Below are 26106 nucleotides of genomic sequence, written 5' to 3'. Positions count from 1 at the left end.
TCATCATCTTTGCACTGACCAGTAGCTCCTGTATTCTCCATGAGGTACAATTACTGTTTTTGTCTTTGAAGACTGAGATAGAAATAGTTCTTGGAGAAGGTTTTTCCATACTGGTTGCCACCATCTACTGTAGACATACAACCTCATACAACCATCAAAGAAACCTTCCAGTGTAGTTGGAAAACAAGATACCCATAAGCAACATTTAAACTTGATTATAACAACACTAACAACACTTGCTGAGACTAATTACACTCAAGATTATTTTTCTATCCTGATCTCGTATATCTTGTGCTGTGAAGGTGCTGGAGAAGGATCGTCCCCAGCCGGTGTTTGGGATCTGCATGGGCAACCAGATCACTGCTCTGGCTGCTGGAGCAAAGTCATACAAACTACCTATGGGCAACAGGTGACCTCTTTAATGGCTAGGCAGAGTTAAGACGCAATATGCATGCTCTTAAAGCGACCTCATAGAGATTGAAGTCACTGTGGACACACATACAGTTGGGTTGGTTATTGTTGGTTGTCTGGTTTCAGCAATTTTAAAATGTCACCTGCTCTAATGAAATAATTAAGAAAGCCCGTGGTTTTCCAGGGGTCAGAACCAGCCGGTGCTGAACGTGATGACGAGCCAGGCCTTTATTACAGCACAAAACCACGGTTACGGCATAGACAGCGCGTCCCTTCCCCCCGAGTGGAGCCCGCTTTTCATCAACGCCAATGATGGCACCAATGAGGTTAATTCCACTCTGCTTGACATGACATTTTGACATTTTGGATTAAAAAAGCACCAGCTTGTCGTACAAAATAAATGTTGTCAAGAAAATGAAGGCCTTATGGAGTCTGTTATAGGAAATAACACAGTGGAAAGACTTGCTTGTTTCTGAAATGTTAATGGTGTCTTTTTATTTCCATTTATGAACTGTGCATAATTTCCAGGGCATCATGCACAACACTAAGCCTGTTTTCACGGCCCAGTTCCACCCGGAGGCCAAAGGCGGTCCCACTGACACAGAGGTAATTAAAGACTGTGATGGTAATGCGTAAAGTACCTGAATACTATACTACAGCTAATTAAAGGTATATTCACTGGCTACAACTTACATAAAAGTCAACATCTTCCACTGAAATAGAACTCGGGTAAATGTGGCCTGGAAAAGTGATGTGATGTTCAGGTAGCAGCAAGAAAAGGAAATGTGGATGCAAAATAGGGAATAACTAATAATAAATACAAAGTAGGATGTGCAGAGTGGGAATAAGTATTGAATAAAAATGTGTAATTATGTAAATTAGCAAACTGAGGCAATTAACGTTTGAATTCGCTGGCATTAACATTTAAATTTATTTGTTCTTCAATTGTTGTAGGGAATGTATTTACTTTCACAGCCGTAGACCATCAACAGTTCAAGGTTTTATCTGTAGACAAAACAATAATACTCTTAATGCCTTTTGTACAAAACTGTGTCGCAGCAAAAATACCAATATCTAAACCAGAGATAACAGGAGAAAAGGAATATAACCACATTAGGAGGAGTGACAGGTATTAAGAACTACATGTGTATCAGGGACACAGGTGTTTAGGAAGGCTGCTTATAGTGCCTGTCGCTTTCACTGCAATAAAACATCAATGGCTTTGTGCCACAGATTTCTTTCACTCCGGCAAGCAAGATCTGTAGTTCAAGTCTCGGTCAAAGTATGCTGTAACATCTGTCATATGAAGGCAGAATAATAACATGTAGCTAGCGGCTCACAAGGTTATTCTCCTTGGACATAATTTCTTTCCTAAGTAACACAAATCACTGAAAGTTTGCCTGTCGGCCAATAAACAGTTTAAATGTGTTATAAAAGAAACACACCACGGCCGATTCATTGTATTGCAGTTTAACTTGTGACTTAGTTTACAGTATCTCTTCCTCTGGACAAATCGTCCAGGAACATAAAATAGTACACGTGTCCATTAAACCCAAAATGAAAATGATTTAAATACGCAAGTAATACAAAAGTACAATTTACAGTTAATTTTCCAGTGTAAGTGAAATTGTAATATGTTATGCTTTTTAATGTTGTCAAAAGATTTATTTGTTGGACAGACACAAAAGTTTCCTAAAATCATGTCAGAAGCAACTGTTCACAAAAGTAATGTTAGGACTCTGCTTTAGATATGTCTGCTCCAAACCCACAGTCTTGTACCTTTAGGCTGAGCATGGTCTCTCTTTATCAGCATAGTGAAAAGTGTCAGTGCAACAGTGGCAACAGAAGAGAAGCTCCTCCTAATAATGCTTTACATGCTGTTCAAACTGTGGCTGTATTGGTGACTTTTATTAACCTTCTCTGTTTCTATAGTTCCTCTTTGATGCTTTCATATCCCTGATCAAGAAAGGAAAGAATTCCAACATAGTCTCAGTCATGCCCACAAAACCCCTCATCCCTCCCAGAGCCAAGGTACAGTATTTGTGCGTTCACATGGTGTCGGAATAATTGGAAAGTTTTGTTTGCGGATTTGGTCACTCAATGTGAAATTCGGACAACAAGTAAATGTCGACTCGCTGAGTTGTTGACGTCATATACGCAGAAACATGGTGGACATATTTAACCCTTGACAGATGTTCCAGGTTTGCCACTTGCAAGCTGCACATCGATTTCCTGCAAAACCGTACTTCATGATTAACATGCGTACTTTTGAAATGAATCATATGTCATTGCTCTCCTGATCTCTTCAACAACTATCAGTGTGTTGGAACACAGCAAAAACACCCTGTGTGGCAAGTTGATGAACAGGTTCTGTAGGTTTGCAGCAGATGAGAGTAGGTGTGGCTCACATGGAGGAAGTGCAGGATATTAATTAACTCTCGTGGAGTGTTAAACTTAGAGAATGTGTCAGATGTGTCACTTCACAGAAAAATACCAGAGTATCTTAATGTTCTGCACAGATACTGAGTGAATGCTATTAATCACTATGTTCCACGTCTTTATTTGACTTGATGCAGGTGTCAAAGGTGCTGGTGCTGGGCTCTGGTGGTCTGTCCATCGGTCAGGCCGGAGAGTTTGACTACTCTGGATCTCAGGCCGTCAAGGCCATGAAGGTAAGATCATCCCGATGCAGCAGCTTGGATATTTCCTGTTGGCAAAACTGTAACCTACTCAAATATGGTTGTGACTAAAGATACAGAAGTTTGTTTTATATAACTTTACGTTGAAGGGCATATCAACCAGCATCTGTGTAACTACAGAAGAGTTTTGAAGAGACAGCTAATATGACACATCTTGTTCAATCACTTGTAATGAGCTAATTTGTCAGCATTTTGGTTAATGGACTTTTAAATGTGTCATTTATCCTGCTATACTGTACTGTATCAGGTATACTCTAGCTTATTCCTATGTCCCACGATCCTTCTTTGTTTTCCACACACTATTAAAAACACATCAGTGAAAATTATTATAAAAACATTGATGCACTGACATTTTCCTTGATTACAGTCAACACTGGCTCTCTAGTTTATGTAGGAGATAATTTAAACACCAAGTTAAACATCCTCTCAGACATGTCAGTGGGTTCTTCTCCACCTTCATCCATTATGGTCTAACGTGGAGCAGGCCACAAAACTAAGTGTAACTAAAAGTTTATCCACACCTTTTAACTGTCCAGGATCATGCAATACTTTGAGTGAATCCCATGTTTCTCACACGAATGCTGCTTTAAATACTGGCTAGTGAACCATTGTCTGATATAAATAGGTCCCAGTAAATGGTAAATGTACCATTTAGAACAGACTTTTCTGAAATCTTTCATACATAAAGGTGTGAGTAACTTGATGGGGCTCATTCTAGTCTCTTAATGGACCTTTTTTACAGAAAACATTCTGACATGTCTCATATGGAAAAACACAGGCTGAATTTTATTTAACTGGTGTGGTTTCAGGACGGTGCTATTGTGCATGCAGGTTCATGGTCATACTGTCACAGAGCTGTTGTTAATGTTATTAGTAACTCCTGTTTTTTTTTTGTTTTTTTTTTTACTACCGTGATAAGTCAACATGTCTTGTGTTAAAAAGGTTGTCCACAGTAGCGCAAATGACTTACTGTACATGATGTAAAGCGACCCTGAATATTACTCCTCATTCTTGAGTTTTACCAATTAAGCAATAATTACCCTTGTGGGTATGTCGTTGTAGGAAGAAAACCTAAAGACAGTGCTTATGAACCCGAACATAGCCTCAGTTCAGACCAACGAAGTGGGCTCCAAGCAGGCAGACTCTGTCTACTTCCTGCCTGTTACGCCCCAATTTGTAACCGAAGTCATCAAGACCGAGCGTCCAGATGGCATCCTGCTGTCCATGGGTGGACAGACTGCGCTCAACTGTGGTAAGATCTGTTCAGCTCTTTGATGGATGTGTGTGATGGATCAGTAAGTGTGGAGAACACGGATTGTCCTTGTAGAGTCAAAGTAAAAAATCTGTCATGATTAGAAATTCTGTTTTTATTTTATAGTAATGGCAACTGGAATACAGTATTTTTTTTACAGTATATTTTGCATGGTTAACCATACACCTGGATGTGTATTTGTGTTCAGGAGTAGAATTATTCCAGAGTGGTGTGTTGGAGCAGTACGGGGTCAAAGTACTTGGAACCCCAGTGGAGTCCATCATGGCCACAGAGGACCGGCAGCTTTTTGCTGATAAACTGATGGAGATCAATGAGAAGATCGCACCCAGTTTCGCCGTACAGTCGGTAAGGATCCAAGTCCAGTAACCAAAAAAGATACTCCATCTGTAACTATAGTGGCACATTTCCATATCCAGTTATGTCTGTGAAGGTTCTCAGTCATCCAGGTCATGGTATATCCAGTTACTTTTTTAGAAACCATATTTCGAGGGCTCAACATTTTATTTTTCTGGGTCTACTTGACTACATTCCTAAATCATAAATTTACGAAAACCAACATATTTGTCATACTGTACACTGCTTCGTCACCTATTTTCTAACCTGATGCGCCAGATGGTTTATTACACAGGACCATCTGGGAAGTTGTCCAGAAAAAAAGACTTGGCAAGTGATTGGACTATCGCTGTCTATCACGGGCTAACTTCAAACAATCAACAGCAAACCATATAACGTAGTAGGAAACCACAGTCTGAGGAGTGGCTGTGTAGTTGGCGTGTTGGACGACAATTCTTGGCATCTTTTTAAGAAAAATTTGCTCATTAAAGGCACTTTTGAAGTGGCAGTCCTTATTACATCTAAAACACACATGTAGCTGCTAGGGTCTCTCTAAAAGGCCTATTGGTTTAAATCTCTGAATCAGCTGCAAAGACAAAAGTTGAAGCCTGTCAAGAAGGATGTCCTGGGATATTTTGTATTTGGCAGCTATCTACCTGCTATCCAACTGCGATGAGCATGTAACTTTGCATTTACATAAAAAAAAAAATAAAAAATAAAACACAAAAAGACACAATGAAGAAAAGGGGGACAAAGTGTATTATGGCCCTTTTAGTTTTTTGTTGGGAATATTAAACACACCATGCATGATAAAATAAATGCAGTACATTTATTCTATCATGCATGGGTTCTGTTGGGTTTTAATGCATCTATTGGCTGTTTATGTTATGGGGGATTAATAAATGTGTGCATCCTTCAGGTGGCTGATGCCTTGAAAGCGGCAGAACACATAGGCTACCCGGTGATGTTACGCTCGGCCTACGCTCTGGGAGGTCTGGGCTCCGGTCTGTGCGCTAACAAAGAGAAGCTGGAGGAGACTGCCCACAAGGTCAGAATAAATGGTGCGGGGTGGGGATGACAGGCATCTGTGTACAATTATTCATGGTTATTTTCAGTTTTCTTTTCTCTTTGACATCAGTCTTCTGGAGTGGTGACTGATAAATGGGATTGTCATCACCACTGTGACATGAACATTTGCAATACACACATAGCACATGACGTCCTGAATCATGTTGATGGCTGCATTCACACAGAATCTGTCCATTTTTTCCTACATTGACGTATTCTCAAAAATCACTTTATTTATGGGTCATTCACAGTCATCAGATGAGGCCCCATCTAGCAAGCTACCTTAATATTTATGCATTTCCATTACTTGTCTTTCCTTGTTGCAGTAGAGGAAGCACAGGTGTATTAATGATGGCTGAGTTCAGTTAAGTGTACCGGTGAGACATGACAGTGAACCAGTACGCACAAAAATGGGGAGCTCCCTTAAGTGGAATGCAGCCACCTTTATCCACTCCTACCTGAATGAACAATTCTCCAACCTACCTGTGATTCCTCTTACATTTTCAAACTGTCATGTAACATCATCAGTTTGTATCATAAGATTCCACATGTACGCTTTAGTCAGATATGTGTATCTATGACAGATGTATGTTTATCTTGCTGTTCTCTTCTCTCTTTCTTCTGTCTGTACCCGGCTGGCCTTAGGCAGATGGGTCCCTCCATATGAGCTGGGTTCTGCTCAAGGTTTCTTCCTGTTAAAAGGGAGTTTTTCCTTGCCACCGTCGCCTTCAGGCTTGCTCTGTGGGTTTCAGGCCGGGTTTTTGTAAAGCGTCTTGAGACGATTTGTATTGTTATTGACGCTATATAAATAAAATTGAATTGAATTGAATTGAATTAATAACATGTGTTGCCCCTACTGTGACAGGTCATAACGTCTGCCATGAAAAAGTTCTATTGATGCCAGCTCTGTGGCGTTATCGCACATCATAATTTTTCCCTCACATTGCAGGCCTAATTCCATGTCATCACTCTGAATCCATCCAAATCATCAACCAGTCAAGAATACAGTTTTTTTCTCATTTTGTATCTTTACCCATGTGTACAGTATTCACCTGCACACACATTAAACCTTAAACAATTGTTAAGATTTATTTATTTGGTCCTATGCCAATATAGGAATAGTTTGCTGTCGCTAAGCAACAGCCTTCTGTGCTCGTCCCATTTCCAGCATTATATCTGACAGCTCAATTGGTTCTAATCTGTGATCGCAGGCTCCAGATCGAACTGTCTGTGCCAGCCTGTTTTAGGTTGACGCATACTTTTTATGTCAAGCTGAGTGTTAACACTGGTTCATTCAAGTGTTTATTTGTTTCATTTGGAAGTTTCAGTGGCAAATGTTTCTTTGCTGGAAGCTAGTCTGCATCCAGGCTGATACATACTGCAGACTGTCAAAAATACAAAGTAAAAGCCCAAGGACAGAATTTCTTTAACAGTTTATCCTTGTCTGTTATCAAAAAGAGGATAACGTTTATTTCTGTGTGTGGCATACAGAATGTACCACTTCAGACTGTCCTTGTATTGGGTTTCATTTACTTCAACAAAGCATTTTGAGCCCTCAACGAATTTAAAAAAAAATAAATCTGTGTTGTCACTTGCCTTGTACCTTACAGTAATTGGACTATTTCTGCACTGTAGACAGAATAATATTTAAGGAAGCTGCAAGCATGTCTTTTTGTTAGTTAATAGTTTATCGATATGGACGCAGTTACAAAGACCAATCATTGGGAAAAGTATACTCTTTATAAATAGGCCCAATACCACTCAAAATGCCTGTGTAAGTTTGATGCAGTTGTATACAAATATCATATAATAAATGCTTGTGTACTAACTCTTCAACCTGTGATGAATCCAATACTGAGAATTATGAAGGAATTCCTCTGTTTGTGGGTGTGTGTTCATTTCACGGTATTGTTAAGCATGTTCAAGTTATTCATACCGTATTTGTTGTACAGAATTGAACAATGGTTAAAGATTTGAAGTGGTCAGTGGATTGATTTCATACTGAAGCCTGCACATACTAAGTACAGTGGGAGTAAGTACTGCATCGTGAGCTAGTGCTAAAACATTTCATTTCATAGGGTAGTATTTACATAACAGAGCGTTGTTGTTATATTAAATGGATCTTGGTGCGTTGTGTCTACACATAAACTAAACTGATAAAATTGTGTGACTATTGCAGGCTCTGGCCATGAGCAGCCAGATCCTTGTGGAGAAGTCTTTGCTGGGCTGGAAGGAGGTAGAATATGAGGTGGTGAGAGACGTAGCTGATAACTGTGTCACCGTGTGCAACATGGAGAACTTTGACCCGCTGGGCATTCACACAGGTACCAAATGTACAAACCGTTAGATACTAATATGTCCTTCAAGCTACAACATGCTGTTTTGTTACATTGTTCACTGTTATCCTTTGCTTTTGTAATCTGCTGTCCTCATAAAATAAATGAATAAATAAAAAATCTTTTTATCTGAGTGAAGTTGCTCAAGGTGGTTGCTTAAGGTTATTTCTGTTGCCCAGACTTGTTGCGGGTAGCTGTTATCCTTCTCTAGGTGGAAAAAAAGCACTAATAATCAATACTTGAGTAGGAAACTTCCACGTCTGGGTTTAGTTCAGTTCTTGCTGCCAACATTAAATCTGATTTGAGAGCTCCTCGCAACCTCCAGAATATACCAAGAAAAGTATGTTTTTGCACTGATGAAATACCATCTGGCCTCAGAGCTTCTCTACAGTAACTGTGCAACGCTGGCATTCAGATGAGACAAGTTTTAATGGCTCTTTTTGTTTGTATACAATATTCCTGCCACTTTTGCATTAGCCAAAACCAGATCCAGAGACACCCAACCCTAACCCCCCCTTTTCCTCTTCTACAGGTGACTCAATAGTGGTGGCACCAAGCCAGACATTGTCCAACGAGGAGTATCACATGCTCCGTGAGACGGCTATCAAGGTGGTACGTCACCTTGGGATTGTTGGCGAATGCAACATCCAGTATGCTCTGCACCCTTCATCGCTGGAGTACTGCATCATTGAGGTTAATGCTCGACTTTCAAGAAGCTCAGCTCTGGCTTCCAAAGCTACCGGGTGAGAGAATATGTAGATATGGACATACTGTTGAAGTTCTGTTGAAAAAGTACTCCCATAACCAGTACGACCAGTACACCACAGCAATATGTGGGATTATTATTGAAGCTTTTACAGATCAGGTCATAAATAAAACCTTTTGTGTTACATTTTGTATCATATATTATTAAATGTATCATGCATTAATTCTCTACAGTTTTTAGGAATATCCGTGTCAGGTAGTCAGAAACCTACAGGCTGTGGCCTTGTAAAAATGTTTTTTTAATGCACATCACTGACAGTAAAATGTAAAATTTAAAGAACATTCTCAATCAGTTCAAAAAGCTTTTCCAATCAGCAGTATTAGATTCCAGCATTTTTACAATATCAAGAAAATGTTGGACCCTTCAGGTAGGACAGAACATAAAACAACATCCATTATACGACATACTGTTTTAATGAGGGTCATTACTCATTGAGGATTATAGCAAGTGTTTATTTAATGCAGAAACTATTTTTTGGTTGAACTGTAGTTGATTTTGGTTTCCCTGTCCTCTGGCCTGTATGTCACAGGTACCCCCTGGCATTTGTAGCTGCTAAGCTGGCTCTGGGAATCCCTCTGCCAGAAATCAAGAACGCTGTATCAGAGAAGACCACAGCCTGCTTTGAGCCTAGTTTAGACTACATTGTCACAAAGATTCCCCGCTGGGATCTCGACCGCTTCCAGGGCATGTCCCGTGAAATAGGCAGTGCCATGAAGAGTGTCGGAGAGGTGGGGGAGATCCATGGATAAACATTCTGCCACTCAGCAATTCACTCACTCACTTATTTATTATACCGTCACTCATTTCTCTCCTCTGGATTCAGGTGATGGCTGTGGGCCGGACCTTTGAGGAGAGCGTGCAGAAGGCCCTGAGGATGTGTCATCCATCAGTGGACGGCTTCATGCCCCGGCTGCCACTCAAGAAAGCCTGGGCTGACACCCAGGACCTGCAACAGGAGCTGGCTGTTCCTTCCAGCACCCGCATCTTCTCCCTTGCCAAGGTATACCAATCCTCCATAATGTTAATAATGAATGGAAATGTCTACAGTCAGTTTTCTGATGAAAGTCACATTTTGAAGTGTTACTGAAAAGCTGTCTCTGCATGCCTTGCTGTGAATGTGTACTTATGTGGAAAAGCTTGTCTTTCAAACTTAAACAGAAACCACGTATAACCTGTGTTAGATTATTTAAATGACTATATGGCAGTTCAAATGTCAGGGAGGATGAATGAAAATCATATCATCTAAAATACGGTTTTGCTTTATCCATTTCTGTGCTTCCCCAGTGGATGATTGCTGTTAGGCTTTAATTTTCCTCCTAGAATTAGATGAAGGTGAGACAGCATTTAATACAACCAGACACAGGGTCAAGCCCCGTGATTCAAACACATCCTGCATGGACTATAGCAAGGTGAAAAACATCTACAGCTCTGGCACTTCAACATGTTTTTACCACCAGCCGAGAGCAGAGCAGAATGAGGTCGAGTCGGTGTCAAAGCATCCAACTGTGTGAGCTTTGTGTGCCGACAGCGGAGATAGATCTATTTCCTTCAGTGCGGAGTGAGATCATTGGCGATGGCATTAGGGATTAATGATCCACATCTTATCTCCAGGCTATCAAGCAGCAGCTAGAATGCTGCTCGCCGGTCAGCACGGTCACTGTCACTTCAAGATAACCTCTCTGCTCTTGGTTACCCTGTCCATTGCTGTGGTGGATAAAGAATAATAAATTAAATAGCCACAACCATAAGGCAGACTTGCCTTCATAGACTGGTATTAAGACGTCATCTATGTAAAGATACTGGATAGTGGAGAGAATACCAAGAATACCAACACATGCACCAACATAAGCATGTTTCTTGCTTGCACATTGGATTGTTTGGAGCATATTTAATATTACTGAAAGCCACAGTAATCACTTGCAGTTTGATCAGCTGTTTCTTATGGCAGAACCAGGTATGTTTCACTGCTAGATTCAAAGACTGTAGACTAAACTCCTCCCACACTGAAATCATTTATCTGGTCAGACATTTAATATGAGTACAATAAAATATATTTACTAGCTGTTGTCAGGCCAGAACCTCTGTCCTATTTCAGGTTGATGACAGACTGGCTTTGACACTGATTTTTAATAAAATGTCAACGTAATATACTGTTCCTGTAATAGATTTTAGTTGAAATGGTCCTTGAAGAAGGAATGGAGTCACGGCTCACTGAAGGATTTTAATCTTAAGTAAACAGCCATAGACTCAGTTTAAACTTTGTGAAAGCTGTTGCATGTCTGCGTTCACAATGCTCCAATAAGGGGCGCGAATGATGATGATGAAGATGATGATGATGATGAATGATGAATTCTTTACCTTGGCAGGCCCTCCATAGTGGTATGAGTGTCGATCAGATCCATAAGCTGACGTTCATAGACAAGTGGTTCCTCTACAAACTCCAAAGGATAACACAGCTGGAGCAGCACCTTTCAAACTTCAAGAGGTAACGCAGTACATACACACTGGTCAGAGTAATTCATTTAACAGCACATGATGGAAATGTTACAGATTATTCAACTCTGGTGTAATGGTAATAATATAATGATCTAGGTCATTTAGAGCTACTGACTCTGCCCCTGTTTGATGGTTGAAAATACTGAACTATATTTGTAGATAACAATAATAATAATAATCATACAACCATCTGTTCTTCCACTCATCCACACGGTTGCTGCAGCATGACATGTTGTACCTCATTATTTCATGGACTCTTATTCCTGACATAGTCCCAGGGTATGTTTACATGGACAATATTTCTTAACTGTTTGCATGGCTACCATATAAAAGTGGTTGTGCGAGCAGTGGAATATAAAATCCACCACCCTTTTATTTATTTATTAAAACGACTGATTCCTTCAACAGAAATACATGGCTGAGACAGACTCGTGTTTGAACAACGCTGTGCTGCCTCTTTCTCTCCCTCTGGGAAACTCACCACATCACCTGGCAGTAAATGCCACACACGTGAAGCAAAAATGCGCAGAAAGAATGCATTTATTCTGCCCAGACAGAAACAATCTGACCATATTTTACTATTAAACAGATTATAAAAGGTTTACACCACACCTCTGAATCTGAGTTAAACTTCCTCACAAGCAGGCCAGTCTGTTCTGATTGAGATACTTTCGTGAGGCATCTTTGTTCTGATTGGGCTATCTTTCTGATTATTAATGGGATAGTAGTTTTTTTTTTTTGTTTTTGTTTTTTAGAACAACTTTTTTGAAATTTGCAACAGTTTACAAATTATTTTTCTTATTTTCTTCTTATTAACACGATAGAATATTATAAAATAGTAACATACTCAAATTGTACAGATGTAAATCTTATAAGTCACACCTCCTGCGAACCATCTATAAAAATAAAAAGACAGCTTTTATTTAATGTACATGACAAGAGAGAATAACTTAGATTGACAGAACAATATAAAAAACAAATGAAAAATAAAATAAAATAAAATAAATAACAGAAAATAAACCAAATACCAGGGACTCAGCTCATCTGAAGTGTTATCATAAGTGTATGCAGTTTTTTAGCCTGGGCATTCCCTTAATGGGATACTGGTGTCCATGTAAACATAGCTACTGTCATCCTGCTGCCCCCTCTCCTGGTTGTCCCTCTGTTGTTCTCGCTATGGAGAGTTCAGATTAGCATTTGCCCTTGCGTGGCTATGTCCTGCAGGCTTTCTGAACAAATGTCACACAATTATAACTTCAATATTTCAGTATGGTGTGTCTGACTCTTTGTATGATGTGTATTTTCTGCCCACTACTTTTAGGAAATCTCAAAAAATTTGTCTTAAGTATAAACAAGAGTATTTTTCCTATGTTTCATCCTATTGCATTCCAAGAGCATTATGACTTAGATGCTTTGTCGAATGCACCACATACCTGCCGTCCTTCTGTCACACTTACAAGCTTCAGGTGGTGGCTGTGGGAAATAGAAATGGGCAAACATGATAAAATCCAGGATAAAACATCGGGGAATTTGTTCTTACTGAATATTCGTCACTCTGAAAATGTTGGTCCACGCATATTAGATGAGCCCCAGTCTCTTCACGTCTCAGTTTCTCTCTCTCTCTCAGGGTTCACTTCCTCTAAGCTGCCCCCTCTCCCTCTTTCTCTCACACCCTTCTCTGCCCTGCGGCTCTTACCTGGACAGCTCAAATCAAAGCCTCTGTGAATTACCATGGCTCAGCCACAGGTTTCCTGCTGCTTTCTTCTGACTCTGCTGTTTAATAATTAATGGCTGGCCGTCTGGTGGGCGCCCACCGCAACACGCTGACACATGGAAGGTTGTTGCAGTCTCCACTGCCTCTGAAGCAGGGGATGGGCACAGAACATTAAGCTGCTGCCAGACTGATGGAGCATAGAGCAGAGTACAGGTGGGCTTCAGGCTCTACTAGTCAGTAGACTCTTTGTGTGCATAAGAATATTACTATAGTGAGGACTGACGCACGATTTTGGCTAAAATGTGAGGAAAAGAAATTTAGGACATTTCTTCATTTGTATAGATTTTCTTTTTCTCTTGTGACTTGTTTCTTATTGTATTTTACCTCAAAGTAGCAGTTTTAGTTGAAAGCGTTCAATATTGAAATTGTGCCATGATGCATTATCTTTATGCATAAAATGGGATTTATACTGAACACATAGTTTGAAATGGTGATTTCTTTGCTAGATGTATTACTTAAAAGAAGATGGTAACTGAATTGTGCTTAACATTCAGCCAACCAAAACACAGAGTCCATACTGATAATTAACTGAGCATTATAAAGACATACTGCAGAAAATTGGGAAAGTAAGCCTTTTGTGAAACATGAATTGCACTTAATTGACTCAATTAGTAAAAACAGCCACTGTAAAAGTTTTTTTTACGCAAGTGAATAATTAAGGACAACTTGAAAATTGGTTCAACTTTCCGCTGTGTGAATATCTGCCAGCACCCTTTGCCTCACTCCCATGTACAAACACAGAAACACCACAAGTCTTTGGTGTACTTCATGTTTTATCCGTGTGTGATGTTGTATGCACATGAGCTCACGACGTGCGAAGGATTTCCCTCTCATTTTAGACTGATTTTTCAGACATGATAATTGCACAACCGAGCTCTCGGATCAGACGCCTTCCCTTCCTTTGATTCTGACTCGCTGCTCTCCCTTCGTTGTTTCTGGGGTTTGTTATTTCTCAGCAAAGCCGTGTGCAGTGGAAGTTAAAACACACTTGACATTTACAATATAGCTACGCTATGAGGTCATAAATAATTCAGATAAGGAGAAGGGAGAGCAAGTTGTGGTTTACCAGTGGGGGAAAAAAGAATTCCTTCCTTTTGTCTTAAGCTAGGGTTAAAGGAATACTACTACATTATTAGATAGATAGTCTGGGTGCTGTGTTTGTGGGTGTTAGATGATAAGATCAATATAAATTTCATCACTGTGCATTCATGTGTTCAGCTTGGCAGTGAAACAAAGAGGGAGCTTGCCTAGCTCTATTGAAGGAGCCATTTCAACAGCTCCATAGCTGTTAAGTTTCTACACTGTATCACGTGTCTTTAATGTGTGTATGAATCTGAAATATAGTGGTTTCAATAATATGTTATGCATTGTAACTCTTTTTTGACGAAAGGTGTCCCACTCTCCCATTCTCTTCCCTTATCCGTCTCTTTTGGATGTACTGTTGGCTACCTTGCTAGGAAACAGGACAGAACATTTTTAATGGCAGAAGTTATTTCGCACTATTCCCTCCATCTTGTGACAAACTAGGTTTAACATTGGACAAATCAAGTAGAGTTGATCCTTCAATCAAAATGCTTGTAAAAGAGCAAACTAAAATATTTCCTAAAATGTGAGTGTCTTTGTTTAAGAATGTCCTGCTTACCATTGAGGTTTAGCCCTAAGACATAAAGAAAACAACAACAATAAAAACAATCTTGCGATAAGCTGATCTGTCTACACTGCAAAAGTAAATTGTTGCTTTAATGAATAAAAATGTAAAATAGACCAAAATATATTATTACTAGTGTTGGGTAACGATTAAAATCTTTTAATCGTGGTTAATCGCATGACTTTCTGCAATTAGTCGTCATGCACAAAATTAGAAACCAACTTAAACTGACTGTATATTGTCTGGAATTAAAAATGCAGGATGATTTTTTCTTATCGTTCTCTCATATTTCTCTCTTTTTTTCTTAGCTGCTGTCATCTACAGAAGAGGCCTTGTGTCTCTAATCATTATACCTATACAGGGTGTCCCATTAGTCTGGACCCATGGGGAAAAAACAATAGTAGATATCCCTATGGGTCCAGTCTTATGGGACACCCCGTATAGGTACTGTATATACATTGATATGGTAATGGCCAGTGTGCATGTACGCGTTTCCTTCTTTTTTATAAATTAGACCCAATTCCAGCTCAAAATACCCTCTGAGACCTAGCTTTTTTCGCTGCTATTTTTCTGTTCAGAGCACACATTAGAGTTTTATTGATTTTAAATGGGGTTTAAATGGCTGCACTTGGCTCACCTGGTGGTGTGGCAACTTTGCACTTTTTTTTTTTCAATTTTTCATTGATCACTCTGAGGTGGGCTGTTCCCTGCTGTCCATGCAACAGGATTAAGTGAGCCAGTCATGAGCCACCGTGTTAGTTCAGTGGACTTGAAAAACACACAGATATGTGAGAGGATTCCAGGGACAGAAAACAACGTCCAATGAAAATCACTTCATCTTTGTGTCTACCTCAGCAGGCTTCTTGCTCTCTCACTATCACATCCATGTCAGACATGCGCGTCTTTAAACGTTAGCCAACCTGTGTGTCTGAACCAGAATGAACCTAACTATAAATCTTGTAATTTTCATTCTTCTTAAATAATGATTTGTGCTTCTGTTGGATCAGCTGCACTCTCCAATCCAGTGCAAGTGAAATATTTTTACCAGTGATGTCTAATTTAGTCAAACACCTTCCCTCAATGTGCACATTACTGAAACCTGAGTAACCATTAGACTCCATTGACTATTAAACCAGATATTAACAGCATATGTTTCTGTGCTGACAGCTGGGATAGGCTCCAGCAGACCCCTCGACCCTTAACAGGAATAAGTGGTTACAGAAGATGAATGAATGAATGTTTCTGTGCTGTATCAATACCATTATACACCAGTGATGCATAGCATTATGACCACCTTCCTAATATTGTGTAGGTCTCCTTTGTGCCTCCAATACAGTTGTGACTCATTAGAGAATGGACATTGGCCTTCTGAGGGTGTCCTGTGGTGTCTGGCAACAGAATGTTGTTAGTGGGGGCCTTTGGGTCCTATGGGTTGAGAGGAGGGGCCTCTGTAGATCAGGCTTGTTCCAGTGCATCCCACAGATACTTAATCAGTTTGGGATCTAGTGACTTTGGAGGCCAGGTGAACACCTTGTTCTGTTTTTCATGTTTTTTTGGGTTGTTCCTAAACCGGTTTTGTGTGTATGCCTGTGTCTTCCTGCTGGGGATGGCTGCTGCCATCAAGGAGTGTCATTGCTATGGGGTGGGGGGCCCAGGCCCGAAAGTTTCTCAGCAGAACGTTGTATTGTCACAAGTATTGTTACAATGTTATTAACTTCTCCTGTTCGTGGTTTTAATGTTGTGGCTGATTGGTGTGTCTTGTCTTGTCTAACAGCAACACAGTACCCAAGGAGCTGCTGCTCAAGGTCAAGCAGGACGGCTTCTCAGACAAGCAGGTTGGTCAGATTCTGGGTTCGAATGAGACGGCATCCAGAGACCTGAGGCTCACTCATGGCATCAGACCTTGGGTCAAGCAGGTGAGTATCACTGGGCTTCGGGTTTGAACAGGAATGATGTAGTGTAGCCTTTTTAATAAGGACCCACTATAACTGCTGTTTCCTCTTTTTGTAGATCGACACTTTGGCAGCAGAGTACCCCGCAATGACCAACTACTTATATTGTACTTATCACGGTCAGGTATGTGGTCTCTAACAGGGCAAAAAAACATTTATCCAAGACTATGGAATAAAACTACCAAAGGATATTTCAAATGAGGAGTGACATTAATGCTATGAGTGTGTCTTTTTTTCTGTGTTAAAGAATTACTGAAGTCTCCAAAAGGTTATCATTAACATAGTTTTTTCAATGTGTCCACTTGACCAGGAACACGATCTGGACTTTACGGACCAGGGAATTATGGTTCTTGGTTGTGGACCCTACCACATCGGTGAGTAAGGTTTTTCCAGTTGCATTTCTGGGCATTAGTTTTATTTCTTTATTACTGAAAATAAGATAATTTTACCACATTTGTAAGTGTTTTTATTAAGTAATTATATAACCTCACTGTAACCGTTTCACGTACAAAATGTTGTTTATTCTGCCTTACTCACTTATGTTTCCCAAGTTGTAAAAAGGTTCACAGAAAACTGGGTTTCAGTCCACACCTGCTAAGTTAAAAGTTAATGGAAGACACAAAATCATCTCCAGATGTAACAGCTATTTACTTGCGCAGTCATTACGGTGAAATCGTAGACTCTTGTTTATGGCCAGCATACTTACACTCGTAAATTGGTTCGATCCCGCAGGCAGCAGCGTTGAGTTCGACTGGTGTGCGGTGTCCAGCATTAGAGCCTTGAGACAAATGGGCAAGAAGACGGTGGTAGTAAACCACAACCCCGAGACGGTCAGCACGGACTTTGATGAGTGTGATCGCCTTTACTTTGAAGAGCTGACCCTGGAACGCATCCTGGACATCACCCAGCAGGAGGTTAGGACACTATCATTATGACACTCTGCCATTTTTCATTCCACAACAAATCATACAAATCTGGTATTTTTTCTTCTTTATTTATTATGTAAAATTTCATGCATAGGTACACAATAGATTAAACTATCCACTGAAACCAACTATACCAGTAATATCAAGAATTAATGTTCCTGTCCCACTTACATAATGCTGATCCAGATCACTGGGCCTGTCCCTGCATGCATTGAGAATGAGGCAGTTCATTCTGGAGAGGTCACCAGTCTGTCACATGTGTCATTATATCAATGATAATAGCTATATTCATGTGTATTGAGTGGAATCTGATTGAAATATTGCACTGCAATCATTTTATGGTGTCCCATAGGAACACAGTACACATATTTAAAATAAATCAATCTTGGGAGCTATATAAAAGATGGACAACTCTAGTGGACTTCAAAGCAAAATGTCTGCCCGATATTACTGGCGGTTAGATTTATTGCTCCAACACTGTCACACAAGCATGCACATAATGGGGTAATATTTACTCTGACTTTCTGACATGTTTTGACTTGACTGTGCTGTTCAATATGAGTTCTTTATTCAGACATAAGCAGTATGATTGTGACTTATTACCATGGACTTAGCACAGAGTTAAAAAAAAAAAAAAAAAATATCCTGTGCTCAGTGGCACGGATGAAACATATCCAGCCCCCGAAATTCACCACTTACTCACATTTAGATATAAATTCAGAAACTGGTTAAGCATGCAGCTTTCTCTGCCTTGTGCTCCAGGATGATATTGGCCACAAAATTCACATGTCTAACTTGAAAAACTTTGAATGCGTTGTTAATTGGGACATTTATTATGCAGTGCTAGAGGCTCATCCAAGATTTAAGAGCTTCTGTACTTAACAGGTGTGCTGATTTCTCCTCTCGCTTTTTCAGGGTTTTTGACCTCTCTGTAACACTCATAGTTTATGCATGTCTACTCGCAAATTTTTTATTTTTTTTTGGGGGGGGGGGGTATATTCTTAGTTGGCCATTTAACATGCTTGTGACGCTTTTGGGCTATTTCATAAGGTTAATTGTTTTGAAAAAAATATGAGGAGAGTTTATTTTATTTGCAGAAACTGAGGTGAAGCTTCACGTGTACCTTCACAAAAATAATTATTTTGTCATTTTGAAATTAAAGGTCTTTTGTACCCAGCGCTTCAAGTCCCATTAAATCCAGTTCTGTGTCTTAAATGTTTTAATTTAAGACAGTATCTTACGATATCTTGTCCAGTGCATGTTGTCATTTCCCAGAAAATGATTTACAACTGACGATGACTCACCCTGCACATGTGGGAAACTTTTTTGTCATTTTTTGTGTCCAGTGAAATTCTTCCTCAAATTGTCATGTCCCTCTTGGAGTCTGTCTGTGGGAGACAGGAAGGAAACATGTAAATCACTCTCCAACAGTGCATACTTTCCTCCTTATTGCCCAGTGCTGTGGTGTGTACGGATCCCAGCTGATGATGTCAAGGGCACTATGTTCCTCATACTTTCTGTGACTACGCGACCATGTTTGTTGTCGCCTGTGTATTTATGTCGTGTTGTGTGCTTGTGTACTAATGCCCACTGACTTTCCCTTGCAGAGCAATCGTAATCCAGTTAAAAGTTGTGATGGGATCTGAGGGTGATTAAGTGTTTGTTTGTTCGGGGAGATAACATTACCATCAATACCTCTCTCACAGCTACAGTCCCCTCTTGCTTTGTATACATGTGTGTATGTGATAAATACAGCATTAGAGCATGGAGATAAACCCTGGACAGGAGCAAGAGACCAGGCCCATGAATAATGAAGAGATACAACCTGGCATCGCCATGGAAACAGCATCCCCCTTGGATCAGCTAGACAGGAAAAGAGGCTCCATGCTGTTATTAAAAGGAGCACACACACTTATTCACTCTCTGTCTCTCGCTCTCTCACACACACACCTCTTCCCTGGTGATAACTAAACCCATGACACGACCGAGATCGACTGTTTGTGTTTGTCTCATATTTCCACTGTGTGATCAGCGGGCAGAATGATTGGAAGTAGCTACAGGTTTCAGACTTTAAATCTGGTCTCTCCATCTGCATCTGTCTTCTCTCTTCTCATTCTGTTCTACCTCATGTTATATCTTCTTTACCTTGCACGTTCTTTATTTTCTCTCCTCTCCTATGCAGGGTTGCTCTGGTAGCATTGTGTCAGTGGGAGGTCAGATTCCTAACAACCTGGCCGTCCCCCTGCACCTGAGCGGGGTGAAGATTCTGGGTACGAGCCCCCTCCAGATTGACCGAGCTGAGGAACGCTCCGTCTTCTCCAGTATCCTAGATGACCTCGAGGTGGCCCAGGCCCCATGGAGGGCGCTGAGTTCCCTGGTGAGAAGGAACATAACGAATAATCAAAAGTTACTGATTCAAAAGCTCAACTGTTTTCTGCCTCCATCTAAAATAAGTAATGTCAGACTCCTCTGTGGAACATGTGGAGCGCAGAAATATGTCTGCGGTCCGTGTTAAAATACGTCTCCTCTATTACCGTTGCTCGTGCACTCAGTTACCTCTGAAGAGCGTAAATTACTTCATACATACGCTGGTACGGTTCTGTCTCTCCAGAGTCTACCTACATATTCTATTTCTGTTCGCTTTTTAATGGGCTGGAGTTGGGGAGTTGGCTCTTCGTCTCCGAGAAGCTATTTTGTGTTTGTAAATGGTACTTCACCTGGCGGGTGAACAGTAGGTTATGGTAGAGAGGAAGGATAAGGAGTACTGATGATGAAGTGGAGGACATGCAACCTCTCAATGCTAGACTGTGTCCACAACTCCTACACTTTTTTCATTGATTCCTCATGTAAACGGAATGGGGTAAAAAAAAATAATATATCAAAGGGGAAATGAATTCTCCCTCTTCCTTAAAAATCCTTTTGTTCGTGAAGTCTTTTAAAATGTTGAACAAGGTAAATTGTGGATTTCTCTATGAAAGGGTTGCTGCTACAAGGACGAGGCTGAGCACAAACACGCCTTTGATTTGATATTGAGTCTTTGATTTCCATTTAGTGTCTCTAATAATGTAGCTTCCCAATATTATACGTACTGTACATGCATCCATGATGGAACATGAAAAGATTGGTCGTGGCCCATGAACAACTGATCAATCGGGATTTTTTTTTTAACTAGAGTTTAATTTCTTGCTTCACTGCTGTTTCTTCTTTGTCTGCCTCAAAACAACACTGCAACAGCACTGTAACTCTCAGAACAATGGATGCGTCGAAACTATGCAATTTAGTTGGTGCAAGCAGTTATATTACATGCATAGTGATTATGTGTTTTTTTTGTCTTAAAACCTCTAAACTATCACGTCTAAACCATATGTCCTCCACAACTGACACGTTCTTACATGGTGGACACTTACTGTACGACATGGCTATGGTAACGTTTGTCCTATAGTTTAGACTGAAAACATTAACCTGGAAGCCAGCCCGAAGTTTTGTCGGCCACAAAGTTTTAATGGAGGATTATCAGCCTGGCCAGACTAATGAAATCGTTTGGATGAGCTTCATGCAGTGATGGACATATGAGTAACAGCGACATAGTCATACATGTCATCTGAGCAACAAAGTATATAGAGATGGGAGAGGTCTAGATTACCCCATTGCATCTGTTGTAAAAGATCCAGTGAAATAACTTTGAAGGATCAACAGTAATGAAGGCTTCTGTCAAGAAACATGTGTCATTAAATCTGTTGCTCTGATTGGTTGTAGGACTATCCAGCTTATTTTTCTCTGAATTAGTTGAAATTTTCCCCATAATGAAATCATGATGGCATGGTACCACACTCAAATTCTGGTAAGAATTGAGGGCCATGAAAATATCCCAGTGAAACCTAAAGAAACAAATTCACGACACAGAAAAAATATGAATTTTCTTAAATATACCAAAATAACATTAAAAGTAAATTTTTGTTATTTATGGTGACATGAAAAATGTATTACCACCAGTCAGGAGTCATTTATTTATTTGTGTGCATCCCAGCTTTACGTTAATAATTATGTATTTAAACAGGAAACACTTTTGTGTAAAGCTTGCTTTATGCTTCATTGGCTGATATAACATGACACCTCTGCTGTGGGCTTTTCTTCCTTCACAGGAAGATGCATTTTCCTTCGCCAACCAGGTGGGTTATCCCTGTCTGCTGAGGCCCTCATATGTTCTCAGGTAAGTTAAAAACCAACACCTATCTGCACTTCTCATCATTCAAGTTGCAGTAGGTGACAAAGATTTTTACAATCAGCAGTCCCCTAACCATAAATATACTCCTTAATCAACAACTGATTGACGATTGAACATATTTTATGTAACTTGTCTGAATGGTTTCAGACCTATAATATGCAAGGACAAATAATCTACTTGGTTTTCTTGTCACACTTCCTGCCAATAAAGTATATTAAGAAATGCTGGGGAGAAAACGGTGCAGTCCTGGTTGGCTGAAGCATGAAGGGAAAATGTTCTAAATAAACTGAATAATAATACCTTTGTAGTAATAATGATTAATGAACTTAACAAACAGAAATACTCCTTCAGTCTTGCAGTGACACTTTTGTCCAGCAGGTGTCATGACGACACCCTGGATTCAGCAGGTGCCACCGAAAACTAATTTAGGATGGAGTTTGGGACTTTTTGTGTCATTGAATTCAGGCCTTCATGTTTTTTTTTTTTTTTTTTTGTTGTTTTTAAGGAATCTGTTTATGCACTGCAGTAAACTATGGGAAATACTTAGAGTTGGAGATTAGGTGACAAACAAACATCAAAGTAATTTAATACAGTGAAAGGATACGTGCCAGTATTGAAGTCTACTAGATGTTAAATAACTACAATCATACCATTAATCTAATCTAATCATTTATAATCTTGTATTTATATTCACTTTTGTTGAATGTTGTTGAAGACGAGGCTCTTCTTCTCTCTTCTCTCTCCAGCATCAGGGTGAACTCTGTCTGATCTTTACTGTACTCAAAGCTTTTTCACTTTTTCTCTCTGGCATACTTGGAAATATTTTTTTAATGTTCCTCTCTGCCTTAGGACATAAGCGCAGTTACACACACATTTACGCACCCAACACTTCTCTTCCTTGTCAGATTCATGTGTCATATTATTTTTATTTAATGGTAAAACGCACTTACACAACGTGTACGCAACAAAACTGCATCTTATTTTGGTACTCACACCCTGTTTGGTTATGGACACATTTACTTAAAGGATTATTATCGCTGTGACGCACCAACACTGCTAGACACAGCTCTCCAGTGATGGGCACTCATATCCAGACAGCTTTATAGCTAGTCTCTAGTTTTACCATTATACCGCGACTGTTTCTTTATAAGTAAATGTGCTTTCAAGATGTCAGCCAAGAGCTGCAGACAGCTGTGTGAAAGCAGAACTGTGTGGGTGAGCAGTGTTTGCCGACCTGAGTAATAAAGCTAAGAAGGAAAATAATCAGAACCAGCTTGTATATTTATACTTTTTTCATTTTATATATACATTTTAGACAAAAAAAAAAAAAACTTTATATTTTATTTTAGATTAAGAATTAGATTGGCCATCGGGTAATATTATATGACTTTCTTTTTGCACTTGAACAAGTGCTCAGTTTTTTTTCTTAAAGGTTTACTCTTTGTTGGTTACTGTCAGTAAACACAGCATTTAAAGCTGGTCATTCCTCCTCAGAGAAAGAGAGCCAATCGCCGAGTGAGAGTTACAGAACAGAGGGAGTGGCGATACCGAGAAGAGAGCAGTAAATCAAATAAGACAGAATTTGCTGCATGTTTACACAAATAAACACATGCACACCTCTGCAAAACCAAACCAACCAAGGAAATACACGAAGAGAAAGACAATGCCAGAGTCATAGCGAGTCATGTTGCACAGTTTACTTTTAAGACTGCAACATTACTTGTGATTGCCAGTAAAAAAAAAAATATAACACAGTACTACTGCTATAAGTCCACCATGACTACCATCACTACTAGCACTCTGATACTACTGGAAGTGGACTGACACAGGCGTACATACTACTGTGTTTATATGCTGAATAGTTTTACAGAATTAATTTTTTTCTAAATGACTGTATGTGTTCGAAAATTAAGAAAACAGAGATGTAAGAACTAGACGGCATCTGAGTCAATGATACGCCTTAATTTAAATGCGTTATGAAGCTTCCACTGCTCGTACTCAAATGAAAGGTCAGTATTCATCCGGGCGTTGGACATATGTCTGCCTCTGAGCTACAGACCGCTAAGGAAGAAAGCTCTGACCCAAGCCTGTGGCCTTTCTCTGTCCTGTTTTTCGCAAGCCCTCGTCTTCAAACAGGAGGACAGCCCGACTAGCAGTCTAAAATCAAAAACAACAAGCACAACAAAACTAGCCTAAATCTGTTGTTTTTTTAATGATGAAGTTCTGAACTCATTTTCAAGAGCCTAGAGTGCTTTTCGACCTAAATAGCTGTTCTTCTCCCTCTCTCCCCCTCTCTACTCCTTATTTTGACTGTTTCCAGACCCTGTTCCCGATGGTAACAGTGATGCAATGGAGAGATAATGAGTGTTTTGAACAATCATTTGAAGCTTGTATGTTCTCCTGTTTGCTTGCTTCTCTTCCTCTCCTCTGCCCTGTTTTCCCTCCCCCACTCATTCTCTCTCTCTGCTGCTCGTGCCTCAACAGTGGCTCTGCAATGAACGTTGCGTACGGAGAAGAGGAGATGAAACGCTTCTTGGAGGAGGCGACACTCGTGTCCCAGGTGAGATCAGTCTTGACTCTGTGTGTACATGCCTGCACATGTGAGAGACACGTATTGCCACAGATCTCCTTGATAATGTCTCACCTTCCCCTTTCATTTCCCAATGTCTTAAATTAAATTGAATTAACATGTTGGGACATATGATATCGCTCTCCCCAACTCACACAGACACACGCTCAGACTACATTTGTGTAGTGTTTCCCCTCTGTGTTCAATTAACTAACGGTACCAGCTGGCAAAATTGTTGGCTCGGGTTGTGTGCCCATCTCTACTTAATGTGTGATGTGTCCAGGTGGCTTGGGAGGGGGCCCAGCCGCCTCAAGTCCTCTACCTGGGGCTAGCATTTGCACACACCTTTCTGAGCTTCAGATCACCAAAGCAACCCTGACCTAACCTCATGGTTTAACAATCTTATACTAACAATACTGATATATTCTTGTTTTACTCTTAGCATATGCATGTTTTATAGGTATATAAGCAGTGGCACTTCGTGTATTTAAGTTTTAACAGTCTCAAAACTAACCCAATATTGATGATTAAAGTCATTTGACAAATCTGACCATAAACCTAAACGTATGAGAGGTTAATGACAGGTGTTTGGAAGAAACCAAATAAACATCTACAGAATGCACCTAGTCTAGTTCAAGTAACAAACCTGGTTCCTTGAGCTGTTTTACAGGTCTGTAGGTATTTTAAGCATTGCTTGAATCTGAACAGAAAAGACATTTCTTCATACATGTGAACACCCTGAATGTGAAGCTAAACGTTTACTTGAAGCAGTTTAATTTTTTATGGCAGCAATGCAAAAAATTTGAAACACAGTGCTTGTAGTTGTGAAGCTATAGAGAATTTTCGCCCACATCTGCAGCTCACCTTGGCTTCCCTCATCTCTCTTACTGATTCTAATTGTTCAGCGCTCCAACCAGCCACTTTACTCTTTTGTTTCACTGTGGGTGCTCTAATAAGCTCTATAACACTGTATACATCTACTTTACCTGGCTGGAGAACAAAGTGGAGTATTTAACAGCTAAAACGCAATATGTTTCCCCTGGTAGAGACCAAAAGCAGAGCTATAAGACAGCAGAATGATTGTTCTGTTAATAAATACGAACTGTCTGTTCTTCAGGAGCATCCAGTCGTCATCACCAAGTTCATACGTGGTGCCAGGGAGGTGGAAGTGGATGCTGTGGCCAAGAATGGCAAGGTGACGCACTACTCTAACCACTTACATACCATGTTGTCTTTGTGGGTACTGTGTGTGAATCGACCTGGCAGCGCAGCCTCATTGCCTTATCAATGCATGTAAAAATAAACATATACTAGACGTATTATTACAATGTCCTGCCTGAGGTAATCACACAAAGCGCCTGAACTTAGGTTAGGCCTTTCTGTGCTTTCATTTAATTACAACTATTCATAACAATATACAGCCAGTACACAATGAAATGTATGGTTCCATTTGACCATATTTTCATTTAAAACTGTATCATTATTCATCACCGTAGCCCAGCATTATTCATTCCTCCCTGATGTTATAGTTTAAATGGAGAGGTAGGACAGATATTGAGCCCCGTTAAGAATAAAGTGGATGTAATCTCATTCATCTTCCGTGAAAAAATATCACAGCCCGGACAGATCT

The 26106-nt window shown here is 40.0% G+C and overlaps 1 protein-coding gene across 1 annotated transcript in view; it reads left to right on the top strand.

The window, feature by feature from the left end:
• cps1 (carbamoyl-phosphate synthase 1, mitochondrial) overlaps positions 1–26106 on the top strand; it is a 51924-nt gene that overhangs the window by 5629 nt on the left and 20189 nt on the right. Inside the window, exons 9-29 of the mRNA XM_084544055.1 lie at positions 303–409; positions 596–737; positions 940–1017; positions 2344–2442; positions 2988–3083; positions 4173–4362; positions 4571–4728; positions 5636–5764; positions 7964–8108; positions 8653–8863; positions 9416–9614; positions 9710–9886; positions 11253–11371; positions 16579–16720; positions 16815–16880; positions 17067–17130; positions 17489–17670; positions 19865–20059; positions 21825–21892; positions 24392–24467; positions 25594–25671. Of these exons, the coding sequence (XP_084400181.1) occupies positions 303–409; positions 596–737; positions 940–1017; positions 2344–2442; positions 2988–3083; positions 4173–4362; positions 4571–4728; positions 5636–5764; positions 7964–8108; positions 8653–8863; positions 9416–9614; positions 9710–9886; positions 11253–11371; positions 16579–16720; positions 16815–16880; positions 17067–17130; positions 17489–17670; positions 19865–20059; positions 21825–21892; positions 24392–24467; positions 25594–25671 (2721 nt within the window). The remainder of the gene's footprint in view (positions 1–302; positions 410–595; positions 738–939; positions 1018–2343; positions 2443–2987; positions 3084–4172; positions 4363–4570; positions 4729–5635; positions 5765–7963; positions 8109–8652; positions 8864–9415; positions 9615–9709; positions 9887–11252; positions 11372–16578; positions 16721–16814; positions 16881–17066; positions 17131–17488; positions 17671–19864; positions 20060–21824; positions 21893–24391; positions 24468–25593; positions 25672–26106) is intronic.

The sequence above is a fragment of the Chelon labrosus genome (assembly GCF_963514085.1).
Source record: "Chelon labrosus genome assembly, chromosome: 5".
Lineage (NCBI taxonomy): Eukaryota > Metazoa > Chordata > Actinopteri > Mugiliformes > Mugilidae > Chelon > Chelon labrosus.
This window is presented reverse-complemented; position numbering and strand designations above follow the sequence as displayed.